The sequence below is a fragment of the Ursus maritimus genome, unplaced genomic scaffold, assembly GCF_017311325.1.
Source record: "Ursus maritimus isolate PB19 unplaced genomic scaffold, ASM1731132v1 scaffold_9, whole genome shotgun sequence".
NCBI classification, from domain to species: Eukaryota; Metazoa; Chordata; class Mammalia; order Carnivora; family Ursidae; genus Ursus; species Ursus maritimus.
In genome coordinates this window covers 39,699,996-39,714,718 of record NW_024427107.1, presented here as the reverse complement: position 1 = coordinate 39,714,718, position 14,723 = coordinate 39,699,996, and the positions used below count along the sequence as shown (strand labels likewise).

The window sequence follows — 14,723 nt, the reverse complement described above, 5'->3', positions numbered from 1 at the left end:
AAAACAATGAACAGTTATTTCTCACAGTTTCTGAGGATTAAGAATTTGAGAACAGTCATTCTACTAGCCCAGGTTGTCTCGTGAGCTTGTAGTCATGCTGTTAGCCAGGGTTGTAGCCTTTGGAGACTTGACTGGGTCTGCAAGATATGCCAATGTTTATAGCAGCAATGTCCACAATAGCCAAACTGTGGGAAGAGCTTAGATGTCTATCGACAGTTGAATGGATAAAGAAGATGTGGCAGATATATACAATGGAATACTACTCAGCCATCAAAAAAGGACATCTTGCTGTTTGCAATGACGTGGATGGAACTGGAGGGTATTAAGCTAAAGGAAATAAGTCAATCAAAGAAAGACAGTTATCACATGATCTCGCTGATACGTGGAACTTAAGAAACAAAACAGAGGATCATAGGGGAAGAGAGAAAAAAATAAAACAAGAAGAAATCAGAGAGGGAGACAAACCATGAGAGACTCTTAATCATAGGAAACCAACTGAGAGCTGCTGAGGGGAGGGGGTGGGGGATGCAGTAACTGGGTGATGGACATTAAGGAGGGCACATGATATAATGAGTACTGGGTGTTATACAAGACTTATGAATCACTGACCTCTATCTCTGAAACCAATAATACACTATATGTTAATTGAATTTAAATAAAAATAAGTTTTTTAAAAAAAGAAATGAGATCTGCTCCCAAGTTCAAGCATGTGACTGTTGGCAAGAGGTCTCAGTACCTTTCCACAGGGGCCTCTCTATAAGGCTGCTCTTATCATGGCTTCTTGCAGAGTGAGTAATCCAAAAGAAAGAGTGAGAATGATCAAGACAGAAACTGTGGTGCCTTTTATAATGCAATTTCAGGAGGGACACCCCATCACACCTGCTGTGTTCTATTGGTCACATCAACCAAAGCTGGGAGCAGATTATACAGGGTGTAAATACAAGGAGGCAGGGATCATTGGGAGCCACCTTAGAGGCTGGTTACCAAATACTGCAAGTATTCTAAACAATGAAGATGGCCAAGAAACACTTGCTTGATGGGACTGAACAAATTGGTGGCTGGCAATGCCATCCACATATAATGGTCTGAGACTTTGAAGAGTGGCTATTTAGGTCACCCAAGTTCAGTTGTCAAGTTGCCCCAAACCTGAGTTCAGTGATCCTGCATTATGATGCCCAAGGGATTGAGAGGAATGAAAATATGATTGTTTGAGCTAAACATACTAAGTTTACATACCAGGTTACTAAATGTCACTGTAGACACTGAATGACTAATGGCAATATGTAAATTATGCAGATGTTCTCTTGCTTAACCACCTATCTTACCTGATTTAGAATTAGTCAAGTCTCCCACCTATAAGTGACTAGAAGCCAGATTTCAGCCTGGCCTGGCTCTGGCTGACCTTGTTTTGTACTGCTACCTCTTACTCCTGCTCCCAGCAACTCTTGCATCCCGATTATCTCAGCCAGTATTTACCTTCTCAACTAGTTCTGTCTTTAAACATATACTGGCTGCAAGGGTGCTGCAGTCACTGTGTATTTACTTACAGCTTTTTTCTGCAGTTCCTATCTTTCTACCTCATCTCTGACCATGGTCCTCGCTCACACTGAATGTTCTAGACATACTAAAGGTCCTCAGAGATCTTCAAACACACAGTATGTTTCCATGTTTCTGTGCCTTGACACATGCTCTCCTTCTTCCAGGAATGTCATTCCAGGTCCTTTTCTGCCTAGGAAACTTTTCACCTTTCAAATCTCTGCTCAAGCATTGTCCCTTTTAATGAAATTTCCTTGAGTCCCCAGGGCCTACCTTACGCCTTTGGCACACCAGGATAGGGTTAATTACTCTCTTTTCTGGATTATTGTTGGAACTTTTATTTGTTTCCATTTCTGAACCATTCTTACTCAAGGGTAATTATTTTTTTACACATGCAACTTTCCAAGCAAAAGGTGAGCTCCTTGAAGGCAGACTCTACTTTTTACCCTCAACACCTACCCTTAGTGCCTACACTACAATAGATTTTAACAAATATTTCAACAAATAAACTGAAGAACTGAGAAACTGCATACCTGGATACTGGAATGCCCTGCTAAGGGAGAGACACATCTGGTTCTAACCTATAAAACTACAGTTTTGTCTATGCCCTCACTTGGCACACCCCATCCATCTGTGGGTGGCTCCATTCTTTATGTGCTAGACTGACTGCTGGGCTGCATCAATCTTTGCTTTTTCTGAGGACCTTTGCCTCTGCTTCTCGAAGGGTCACATACTTATGGCCACTCGCTAGTCCTCAGGTCTGCTCAATCCCGAAGAGATCATTCTGGTTCTATGGAGAGATCCGGCAGCATGATGGCTTAGAGAAGAGGTTAAGGGGCCAAACAGACTAGCCAACACAAGAATTAAATGAGAAAATATATGTAGCGTACTTTCCACAGGACCTGGCGCATAGTAAGTGCTCAAGAAACAGTAGTTGTGGTTACTGTTAGTATTGCTCTGGCTGCGAGGTCAGTGCGCTTTCTGGTTAGACCTGATGCCATCTTAGCCCCTCTAAGCAAGAGCCACAGGCATCAGACAGGAGCACATGCGTGCTCTAGTAATGCGCGCTCTCTGGTCTGCTCAGTCTCGCAGCTCTATTTCTCCTGACACCAGGACTCAATGATCCAGTCTGTTTTCGTCAGGCTAAATTAAGCTGTTTAACCTGTGCCCAGATTTGGAGCAAGAAAAAATATCACTAAGCAAAGTCCTTTTGAGAAGACTGTCCAGCTAGGCACCGCAGATCCCTTTGCATACGGTCCGTTTCAAAGACTTTTCTTTTTCCATCTTATCTAATGAGCTGAGACGAAATGGCCCTGCTAATGGAAACTGTTTTGCATTCCAACGGCTGCTGTCCTAGCATAAAATACACGATTTCATAAAGGCTCAAAAATGTTTCAAATCTTTAGCTCACTACTGTTCAGCTCACTGCTGCCTTTCCTCTGCTTTGCTTTCGCTCCTGTCACTGGTCCAAGGTGTCAGAGGATCTGATGTTCCCTGCCCCCATGACAGCCTCTAATCACTACTGAGATTGCTGACACCATTCTCTTCCTTCTCTCCCTTTTTCTCCCTCCTCTCAGGTCTCTTGTCAGATTTCCCATTCTTCTCGAGCCTTCCTGCCAGAAGGCTGGCCTTCTAGACAACACTGCCAGCCAATCACGGTTCCTGTCCTTCAAGGAGACAAACTGAGTAATCATCGCAGGAGAGATACAATCTTCACTTGATTCTTCCCGGCTGCTTGTTTTTGCTCAGTGCCCAAGGTTTGAGGTTTCTGAAAGGCTGAATGTGATCACTAAACTCCTTGCACTGTAGTAAAATTCGGTTGTACGGTTTGGTCGAGCGTGTGCAGCAGGCCAGTCAGTGAATTAAGGATGGCTTAGAAAAGCAGAGAAGTGTGAGCCTTAGGGCAAGGTCTTAGATGGGAAACCCTCTCTCCCTTCCACCCCATGGGGTGGTAAAGATGAACCAAGAGGAAATAGTCCTTCTGAGGCTAGGTGTCCAATACTTTCAAACAGCAGCTACGGTTCTTAGTGGGCCCTCCCAGGAACGCTTCTCCCATTCTGTGCACATGGCATATGGAGCACCAAGGATCAAGGGTTGGCTGGGGAACATTTAACCAAGTTTTACTGGGGGATCTAAATTAGCTTTTTGGGTCCAAATGACTCATTTGACAATTGAGTCTTTGATATCTCTCCCCTTTGATACAGGAAGCCATCTCCCCTGGAGGGCTAAACTTGTGAAGGGGCTCATTGGTAATTTGGCACTTTCTTTCTTTTAAATAGGAGTTCTTTGCAACAGGAAACTAGGTAAGAAATCATTTGGAGCAAGAAAAAATATCACTAAGCAAAGTCCTTTTGAGAAAACTGGTTTTAGAAATCATTGAATATTAACTATCAAATGAAACTATAGCTACAGGAATAAATTATTTCTCTGCATCTGGACTGAGAACTTAACTTCTGGTGAATGAAGGACAGAACTTCAACTTAAAGTTCACCCAGGTTGGTGTTTTGATGGCATATCATTTATGCAAAATAAAGTGAATGCTGAACATCCACTTTATATTCATATGGTGTTGGCTCAAAAAGAGAAACAAAACCCATAGGCCCTCCCCTTAGAAAACGGAAAATCCTGAGGGATGAAGAAGATAAAGTTCAAAAATTATTAGAACAATTTAAAACCAGGTATGTGTACATTTTATGAACCTAAATATTGCTAAATAATCAAGCCTAAATTGTGTGGGTCCTTAAAATATGTGTATTGGATAATTATTAATGGCACATGAAATACATGAATTTTATCATTCTTAATATATTCACTTAGAAGACTTGTAACTTAAGAGCTCTTTAGAAAACAATGCTATATACTGTTGGGATTCAATCTAAGTTATACATTTTGTCATAAGAAGTGGGCAGAGAGGATTTAGTAGGACTAAGCTTGGCTCTCAAAGTCAAGTCTGAAAAGAACAAAGGAAAAGATCTTCCTACTGTAACAACTCAATTCAGATGCCACTAAGATGTCTTCATTTACCCAGCTTGACTAGGACTCAGCTTTTGAAGTTATTGCTTATGAAAAAGGTATGGGAACTACTGACCAGGTGTAATAGAATTACCTCCACACTCTTGCTATACCCAAGGGCAAAGCTAACAACCCGCAGGCGGGTGCTTTGACTGATAAACCAAGACCATCAAAGACCAAGGCATAATTTGCCTTTTTCTTACAGAATAGTCATTAGCCCAACCACTTAATGAACTTAATTAACTCAACAAAATTCTCAGTGGGAGAGGTACAGGAGGTCAACAGCAAATGACCACTCCTTAATCCCTGCAAATTTTCACCATGAAAGATTGTCATCACTTTTTAAAAGGGCATTTCTTTAAAAAGTCCTGTCTTTGAGGTATGGAACATAAAACTCACCTGTAATTTTATTTGCAAAGTTACAGCCACACTTCAACAAAAGTACTCCTGACAACTGCTAATCTAAAGGCTGGTTTTAAAGAGGACGGGGGTGCTGATAACATCCATCAACAATGGATAAATTGTGATCTATTCATATGTTAGAATGTTACTTGGTAATAGACTATGAATACGCTCAAAGACATAATGAATCTCAAAAAACTGAACAAGAGTACATATTATTTCATTTATGTGAATTTCTAGAATAAGCAACACTAACCTATGGTGGTAGAAGTCAGAATAGTTAGGTGTATAAGGATGAACTGGAAAGGGGCATGGGGGAATTTTCTGTAATAGAAAAGTTGTGTATCTTTATTGGGGTTGCAGTCACCAAATCCCAAACTATACATTTAAAATCTGTGCATTTTATTGAATGTAAGTTATATGTGGGGTGTTTTTTTTTTTTTAAGTACTAATCATCTACTGGATTCTAAAGTTAGGTATAATCTACTGTTGTAGAAAGCATCTAATAAATCTTACTATTATTAAAAACCAACACAGGCCATTCAGAAAGCAGATATGAAGCTTTAATTCACTGTGGGCATTTCTGTGACCAATACTATAAACTTTTCACATGTCTTCGTAGAGATACATCTTTTAAAAGACACAGGTTTTTTTACCAAGTACGGTGAAACATACCACCATTCCACTTAGTTAAGGGCGTATTATAAATATCATGAGCCACTGATTAAATATAAATACATAGGTTGATACACATTAGAAAGTTTCCATAATAAAAAGAAGTTTAAGAAAGGCTAAATACAATGAAAGTTTACATACATTCTTCACTTTAATTCTACATATCACATCACAGTGACAACCAATTACAGTAAAGTCACAACTGCTTTTAGATGATAGTACATTCAAGTTTCTAAGATCCAATTATTTTTATTTCCACAATGTCAACTCCACACTGCGCTTTCATTTCTAGAGAGTAGACCAGCTTTTGGACTGCAGACCAAGTTTCTTGTGCAAGATAATTACTATTTTGATTGTGACCACTGGAAACTGAATTTATATATACTGTACTAAAAAGAGACGAGACTATTAAGTATATAATAATATGGAACTCTTCAGTGGCAGTATTCAAGAGAAATTAAAATAGTAGCCTGAAAACGGGTTTTAATTGATACAGCAGTCTACATATATTTCAATTAAAAGATGACATCTGTCAAAACATTTAGAAATAAATATATAGTACAGCCTTCCCCCTTCCAAAATGCTGCCTGGAAGAAAAGTTCCAAGCTGAATTAAGGGGAAAAGTGGGGGAAAGAAAAAAAAAACAACAAAACTCAGAAAACAAACATGATATGCTGCTCTGAGCTACAATGTGCCTGAGTCTGTTTTTCCACTGGAACAAGTTTTACCATCAGTTCCACATCACTTTAGCATCCACAGTCCAGAGGAAGTCCTTGAACAGCTAGTTCATATTCTACAGAAATTGGAAGGACTCCCAAAACCCCTCAACGAATTGTACAAGGGAAAGCCAATCATGTGTTGTTTTAAAATCTATGTGAATGTCGAACATAGTCACAGCCATTCTTTTAACAGTCATGCTAGAATAAGTGATGAAAATATACGCACAGCTGTACAGATCACCATTAAACACAGGACAAATGCCATTTGATGCATATCAAATAAGCTCCCAAAAAGCCAATTTGAATATATTTATTTTCATGTACTTTGATACAGCATTAGAAGGGACTGCATGTAATCACAGAGACTGCTGCAAACAACACTTGATGCTACTAAGGGATCTATTAAGCATCAGGCATGCACGACAGTTACCTTTTAAAACTTCTTGTGTATATATCTTAAGATTTCTATTTATAAGCTACAATACGTTTAAAGCATTTAGTCGTTTTTAAACCAAATATTTCAACTGGCCTATGTTTATGTGGGGGAAAAACAAAAACTCCCTCCCTGGCCTCAACACCCAGAAGTAGAATTAAACCTTCCTCCCCAATTTGATATTTCAACTTATTTTATATATGTCAGCCTTGAAATTCCACAAGTGGGGAACATTCTTATCACTACTGAATGGACAGTATGATTTCCTGGCAGCAGTCTACCCACTGCACGCGGCATGCCAAGCCGTTGGGCGTTACGAGATAAGCATGACTGTGCTGGTGGTTACAGAGGACAAGGATGGGACAGTCTCTTCTTTTTACTCTGCATCTTATTTCAAACGAAATGAAATGAAATCATTTCATTACTACAAACTAAAAAAACTCTTTTTTTCTTTAACATCAATGTAAGAGTGGACAAAACCAAAAACGTTGTCGTCTTCAAGTATGTGGCAGAACAGAAACTATCTTGATTACGTTAGGTCACCAGGGGTGGGGAAGGGAGTAGAGTTTGTTTTTCCATTTAAGAAGCATTCCAGTCAAATAATCACAAACGCTTACAAATTCAGATTGCTTGGTTCTCAGTCATTTATGGCTTAAAGTACTGGATTTGAAAACCACTTCAGGCTAAAATAAATTTATATGAATAATGCATAGATCGTATATCTAGGAAATCATGCAGTAAATAAACATTCTCATGTACACTGGAATCTTAGTGACGAAAAGGGTCTGCAGGTGTGAACAGTAATGTTTCTTCCCTTTTACCAAGAGATTACGCCCAGCAAGATCCTGGCTTTAGGCCTAGTCAAGATCCTACTTGCCAGGGCAACTTGATTTTCTCAGATTGATAAAAGAAGCCAATGTCACAAGACATTTGCAACAAGGAACTGACTTGCCACGCATGCAGGTGCTGTGAGGTCCAAGCTAGGCAGAAGGAGACTCTTGTGACCCTGCCACCCTGCTGCAAAGCCAATTGGGAGTATCTGACCAGCTGGAGTATCAAATGGGTAAATGCTGAGAATGACCCACTGGAAATGTTTATTATCTTAGTATCTTTTACAAATCTATCTGCCCTTGAAATCTCTTTCATTTGGGAACTGCCAGGGAAAGATGCACTCACTATTCTTGGTTTTGATATGCCCCTACCACATGAGAATTGAACTGAACCACAATGATTGTAATGTCGTCTCTGTACATCCGAGCCAGCTCCTCAGGAAGACTAAGCATTTTGGAGAGGCGCTCGTGATCAACGGTCCCAAACTCGTTGTTGCCCACTGCGTGACGAATGAGATGCGTTGCTGCGTTCTGGTCCTCGAATACCGAGGACATCTTGGCTCTCCTCTCTGTTAAAAGGCCATGCATCTGTCCTAGAGTCACCTTGTAGCCGCCAACAGCTATTGGCTGTTGGTGATGCATGCCCGTCAGGTACTCGCCCACAATCCTAACCACATCCTGCCTGTGCATCGTCTCCCAGAGCCCATCAGTAGCCAACACTAGAAACTTATCCTGTGGCCTTAATCGGTGGTAAGTGACCTCTGGCTCAGCAGTGAGATAAGGAGGCGTGTAATAATTAGGAGGGATAAACTTGGTATATTCATTGTCGTTCAACTGGTCTGGGCCTGATTCTATCACCCTCTTTTGAAGGTCAATGCTCCATTTGAACTTTACGTCTCCAAAAGCCCTAAACGGCATCAGCAAGCCAAGAAGCCGATCCTGTTTCACCACACTCTTGGCTTCATTCTTTGGGTGTTCCAATTTCAGCCGTTCCAGTTCTCTTTCATTCTGAGCATTGTGGTCATTAGAGAGAGTGACTGCTGACCAAGAGCCATCCTCTTCCTGCACACCCAGCATGGCTCTGCTATCGCCAGTATTGGCCACATGAAGGTCAACACCATCTACGTGGGCCACACAAGCGGTGGCCCCAGAAAATGCCACTCGGAGCACCAGGTAGTTGAGGAAAGAATTGGGATCACCAACTTGAGCCTCCAAAGAGATGTCATTGTCAAGCCTCTTGAAAGCATTAATTAAAGCCTCCTTGACATCGATATCAGTAGACTCCCCAGTGTTGAGGTCTATAAGTTCTTGCCAGTAAGTCCTCAAGCTGTTGAAATACAGTTTGGATGCCTCCTTACTGAAGTAATCATTGGGGTGCTTGTGCCACTGCAGAATGGGCAGCAGTGCCCGGCCGCTCTCTACTGCGTTTTCAATCTCTAGCAAAGTCTCATGGGGTAACAGAGACACGGCAATATAATAAAAGAGTCTCTCACTGACTGCCTGGGAGCAAGCGCAGCCCGCATGGCCGTCGAAAACCCCCAAAAGCATCCCTCTGGTCTGCAAGCAGGTGGCGGCGCTTCTCCGGTCCTCGATGGGCGCATTTGCAGGCAGCTGATTGCTGTCAAATCCAAGGACAGAACTGACGTTTTTGCCATCGAATTCTGGCACTTTGAAACTGTACTCATTAGCTTTCAGGATGCTGTTGACCTGTGGCGGGGTGAGGTAAAATTTCTGCGGCGTGGAAGCGTATCTCCGTCCCTGGCTGTACTGCCACCAGCTCTCCTTCGGGCGGCAGAAGGTAGCGTACGCCGGGTGCGGCGCGTACCGCAGGCGACTCTGCGCGAGGTACGGCGCCGAGCAGCACAGGTGTCTGTGGTGGCAGTAACACGCGGTGCCGGAGATTCTGCTCAGCTCACAGTTCCGGATCAGAGGGAAAAACAGTTGAGTCGGGGCTGGCATGGCATCAGAGAACAGCGGCAGGCTGGAACTTCTGACGGGGATTCCTAGACAGCAATTACACAGACACACGCAAAGGGAGGAGTTACATTTCACTTCACTGCATCTAGCCTCGCTTTTGTAACACATATTTAGCAGGTGAATCGACATGCTAAGCCCTGTGCTGGGAAGCGCTATGTTTTATATGCCTACTGTGAACTATTTCTACAGGGTATATTCCGCTAAGCACAATTCTCAGTCACTCGTGAAGCCAGGACTGTAGCCTCGCTTTACTTTTCTCTTTTCCTCATATTTCTTTGTGCAGCGCAGACTGTACAGAACGTACAATAGATTTGGCTGGGTAAAGCCGAGGAGATGAAGATTATATAACACTATGCAGCGGCAGTCTACCTGGCCAATCACCCTCCTCCCTCTCTATCCTTAAGAAGGCCCTGGGTCTCACAGACTGCACGGGGACTCCTCCCATTAATGACAATCGTATGTCTGGGCTTGTGGTCAATTGTTAACATTCGATTACACAAGGTTATCACCAAAAAGGTATTAGAATGCATCCCTAACATATATGTATATATATGTGTATACAGTCATGAATTGTTTTGTAAGTTATATACATATACCACACTGTGTCAATATAATGTTCATTGTAACATATATAGAAAAGATCGTCCATAATGAATAAAACTAGGAACTCCACTTTTCCCTTCCTGGACCCCAGAAGACGGTCTTGCAAACAACACCTCTCCAGACCACTGTGCCAATTCGGTGAGCTTAGGAACAGAGGTCTGCCACCAACCTGCCAAATAATCCTGGAAATGTCAGCTTACCTCTTTGGGCCTCACCTCCCTAGGTTGTAAGTGAACACACAGAAGCAGGTGCTACCAAAGGCCTCTTCTGGGATTCTATGCTTTTATAAGAGTTAGCTGAAGTCAGGCTTTGAAATCAGATGCTGGTTTCATTTTTTCATTATTTAATTTACTGTACCCTCTGTGATAAAAAAAGTTTAAGTATACTAGTAGCTCTAAGACTTTGTCAGTAATGTAAATGCTTTCAGTTCTGGTATTTAATTTACTTGCTAGCATTTTCACCTACTAATCAGTCATAAGGGAAAGCTACAGAAATACTATTTTCATCCATTATGGATCCCAAGTAGAACTCAATCCCTAGAAAAATATTTTCTCTTACATTAAAAAAAAAAAGTATCCATTTGCCTTTGCAAAGCAATAGTTAAGTAACAGTTTAAGGTTTGTATAAAAAAGGTACACATTATTAATCAAGAACAAAAACTGTAATACTATATGACACCGAAAATATTTTGCCAAACATTTATCTAGAAAATTTTATGAAGGTGTATCATTAATCCAGATAATTCATGCAAGAAAAAAAAACCTCTCTTCCTTCTCACTAATATATATTTCCCTTGAATTCTTGAAGTATTGCTTCAAAAAATTCATCTGGCCTATAACAAAATAGACTTTAGAAACACTTTATTAATTTCTTTTTTAGAAAGAAATTAACACGGGGCTTGAACTCAGGACCCTGAGACCAAGACCTGAGCTGAGATCAAGAGTCGGACAGCTAACTGAATGAGCCACCCGGGCGCCCCAGAAATACTTTAAATAAGGAAACACATGCAGTAAACAAAAAAAGAATACAAAAAACCATTTGAGTCTTAATATCAGCAATTCCTTCTTAAGTTTGACCCCATTACAGGAAAAAAATGTACAAATATCACAGAGATTGTTAGCTATAAGTTACATTACTTTCAGGTACCCTCCTAGACAAGTAATTGGAGAAGTGAAAGTGGGATGTGGGAGAGCAGAGAAAATCAAACACTGACTAATAACTGAGTCTTGTTTGCTTCCGTAATAAGCACTGCATAAGCCAGGCATACAAAACCTCTTTTGCAAGTGACAGAAAGTACCACTATTTTAAATGTACTATTGAGGAAGGGATTTGTTTAAAAAACTGAAGATAAGCACAGGCAACAGAAGGTAATGATGAGAACTCTGGAAATAAGATCAATAACTAAATAAGCATTCTGAAATGCAGTAATGAAAAACAGAAATTCCAGAAGAACAGGAATCTATCAAGACTAACCACTCAAATAACTGCACTTCAAACTGAATACCTGAAAGTTATCCAAAGGTTAAGGGTACCTGATTGAGCCAGGAGATGGGCTCAAATGTTGGGCCACATGACACTGGCTTCCAGACATAAACCATATCTCTTGTTAGATTTGCATGCAGAAAGCATATTAACTCATTTCATGCTTTGTATAAAGATTTTCTATTATTAAAAATATAAACCGATGCCCATCTTAAGAGAAATTTTCTCTATAACTTTAGACAAGTTTGCATTTATACTATTTTAAAATTTAAGACTCTTCCAGGAAGAAGAAATGTTTGTTTCTGCATGGAATGTAAACTGAACCAAAGTACGACTTTGTGTGTGCGGGTATGTGTGTACGTGTTTGCAAGGGGGACGTTGGTAGATGCGCAACAGCTTTTGGTTAGATGATGTCTAATCAAGGAATAACAAGTCCAAGAAACCTGCACTCTCCTTAAATACTTTGTTTTGAAAATTTTTCTGCTTTTGTAGTTGACTGCAAAATGAATGAAATATTCTGGCAAAAGAACTGATTCATGCAGCAGATGCTCTGAATAATACATAAATTCAAACAGCAAGCACTCAAATACTCAGGTAATACATTTTTCCTTTAAGGCAAAAGTTCTCGAGATTAAAAAAAAATAAAGCAGAGTGGAATTTATCAACTGTATCTTTCAGTTATTCAGGAGCTTAGCATATGGACTGAGACTGTATCCCAATTCCCCAACTCTCAACATGCCTTCAAAAGACAAATTCTTAGAGAAAATGGAATTCATGAAAATTCTGCTCTGTGATTAATAAGTGTTCTATCATCACCCGTACACATGATATATTCTCTCCATCAGATCAGATATCCTTAGAAGTCAGAGTACTTTCAAATGCTTCTTTAAACCATAAGTTAGCATTCAAAAACTCTGAGTATCTTCACAACAACAAAACCCCACAAAACTTTTGTGGACAAACTCGCTAAATTAATGAAGTAGAAAGCCTTGATTAGACAATTAAGAACAGCAACAAGGTACAGTGCTGGTAAACTGCAGCGGTGTCATATTTTCAAGTGATTTCTGACCACAATCTCACTGAAAAGTCCCCATCCGGTGATCCAGACTCAGCCACCTTACATGCAGCATCTCGGTCCTGGGCAAATTTGGCCCATTTTGCTAATGACTAATAAGCAAAGATGCACTGCAATCCGAAACAGGAGAGAGACCCATCCATTCTTAGTGATGTGCTGGGCAAAGCCTGTGCCAAGAAACGATTCCACCTTCATTCAATACACTCGCGGACCATATTAATTAGAAAATGCTGTTAATACCGCACTGACTCCGGAGCTCTTTAGCTTTCAAAGCTTTTGGTGTAAAACGGGGCGGGGGGCTATACTAGTCATTAAATGTGTCAGAACCTCAGTTTATGTAATCCAATTGCATTAAACATTCTGTATAAAGACTTTTCAGTTTCTCAGCATTTTCTGGAAATGCCTAGCCATTTCACAGCTCCCATTCTCTCTACAAGAATGAAGAAACCGATTTCCCTCAGAAGACCCGAAGCCCCAAGCCAGCACTTGTTTGATTAGTTTCCTTTGTCCCTACCTGAAAATTGCACTCACTAAGGTATCAAGGCTATCCGGGTCCAGGACCCCTTTGTCCCCTTTTTCTATCCACCTCACCCCGTAATTCCACGGCGACCCACCTAAAACCATCCACACACAAAATCAGTCACCATCCTTCCTGGGTACCCAACGCAGGTAGTTAAGTGAATACCTACCAATTCGTCTGGGCCCGGGACACACACACATTCTCCTGTCATCACAACACGGAGCCGACAACATCCACAACCCGCGCGGACAGCAGCAGCGACAGCAGCACCGGCCCATTGAAAGCAAGGCAGAGATGCTCATTAGAGGAGGCGGCGGCGGGGGAGGCGGGCACGGAGGAGGGGCGAGCTCTCGCTCCAGCCCCGGGAATGGGGCTGGGAGGGGGGGAAAGGACAGAGCAGGGAGAAAGGGGTGGGGAGAAGAAGGAAACCAAACAAACAAACCCACCCCGCAGGAGAGGCAGGGACGCAGCCCGAGGCGGCGGGGAGCCAGAAGCGAGCAGAGGTGTGCTCCTGGACCGGCCCCTCCATCCAGCTCGGGCGCGGAGCCCACCGGCCCCCGGCATCCTCCAACCGCTGCCACCCCGCCCGGCCCACGCTGCGCCGGCTTCGGTCCAGAAACCTAAGGCAGGGCTCGGCCCCGCGGCAGAGTGCCGTGGGGTCACCCCGGACCCCGCGATGCGTTCGGGGGACCCTCAGGCAGAGACGCCACGCCGCCGGTGCCGCACCTCCCCGGAGCTCGCCCTCCCGCGGGTCCCCACGGCGCCCCCAGCGCTGCGCTGACAGCGGCCGCGGCCGGCCCGCCCCCCACCCCGAGCCCGCGGCGGCCCCTCGGCGCCGCCACACCCGCCCGCAGCCCCGACGCCCCCGCGCGCACCTAGCGCTCCGGGGCTCGTCCCTCCCCCGCCCCGGCCGCCGCCGGCCCGCCCTTCGCACGCCCGCGGTCGCCGCTCCCCACGCGCGCCGGGCAACCTCCTCACAACTTTGGGCGGGTAGCGGAGGATTCCGGACCCGGCGGCTCGGGGCCGGGAGCAGGGAATACGAACCGGGCACGCAGGGGAGGAGCCGCTTCTTCCCGACGAGGAGGCGGCCGCAGCAGCAGCAGCAGCGGCGATACCACCCCGCACTCCTTCCGGGCCGCCCGGTTTAACTCCCCGGAGTGCGGCCCCAGGCCCCCAGCTGGCCCACTCCCTGCCCCGCCGGGCCTCCACCCTGCCCCGCCCGAACGTCCGGGCCAGAGCACTTCCCGCCTCCGGATTGGCTGCGCAGAGGCGAGTGGGCGGAGAGGAGGAGAGCTGGCCCTGCCCGAGGCGGCGAGGGGGGCGGAAGAGCAGCCCGCTCCGAGCCAGCTTTGTGACGTCGTGGGGGTCAGACAATCCCTTCCATTCCGAGCGAGCCGCTCATTGGTTGCACGGGCCCGCCTCACGTGATGGCGCCCGGTAGCAGGGTGGAAGGTGGGGC

General features: G+C 43.7%; 1 protein-coding gene across 2 annotated transcripts; it reads right to left on the bottom strand.

Annotated features, from left to right (window-relative positions):
- Positions 1-5,491: 5,491 nt before the first annotated feature.
- On the bottom strand, positions 5,492-14,497 carry PDP1 (pyruvate dehydrogenase phosphatase catalytic subunit 1). Of its 2 annotated transcripts, XM_040626095.1 has the most exons (3): positions 14,309-14,497; positions 13,434-13,468; positions 5,492-9,610 (listed from the first exon to the last, which is right to left on the bottom strand). In XM_040626095.1, exons 2-3 carry the CDS (start codon positions 13,462-13,464, stop codon positions 7,953-7,955), a joined length of 1,689 nt encoding a protein of 562 aa, XP_040482029.1. In that variant the 5' UTR covers positions 13,465-13,468; positions 14,309-14,497; the 3' UTR covers positions 5,492-7,952. The 2 variants fall into 2 exon arrangements, with proteins under 2 accessions (XP_040482029.1, XP_040482030.1); XM_040626096.1 differs by lacking the exon at positions 13,434-13,468.
- Positions 14,498-14,723: the final 226 nt, after the last annotated feature.

Excerpts from the sequence above, each read along its gene's own strand:
- PDP1 (XM_040626095.1), bottom strand. The coding sequence starts at position 13,464 with ATGTGTGTGTGTCCCGGGCCCAGACGAATTG. Across the intron at positions 9,611-13,433 it reads TCCCGGGCCCAGACGAATTG|GAATCCCCGTCAGAAGTTCC; the intron begins GTAGGTATTCAC and ends ATTGCTGTCTAG.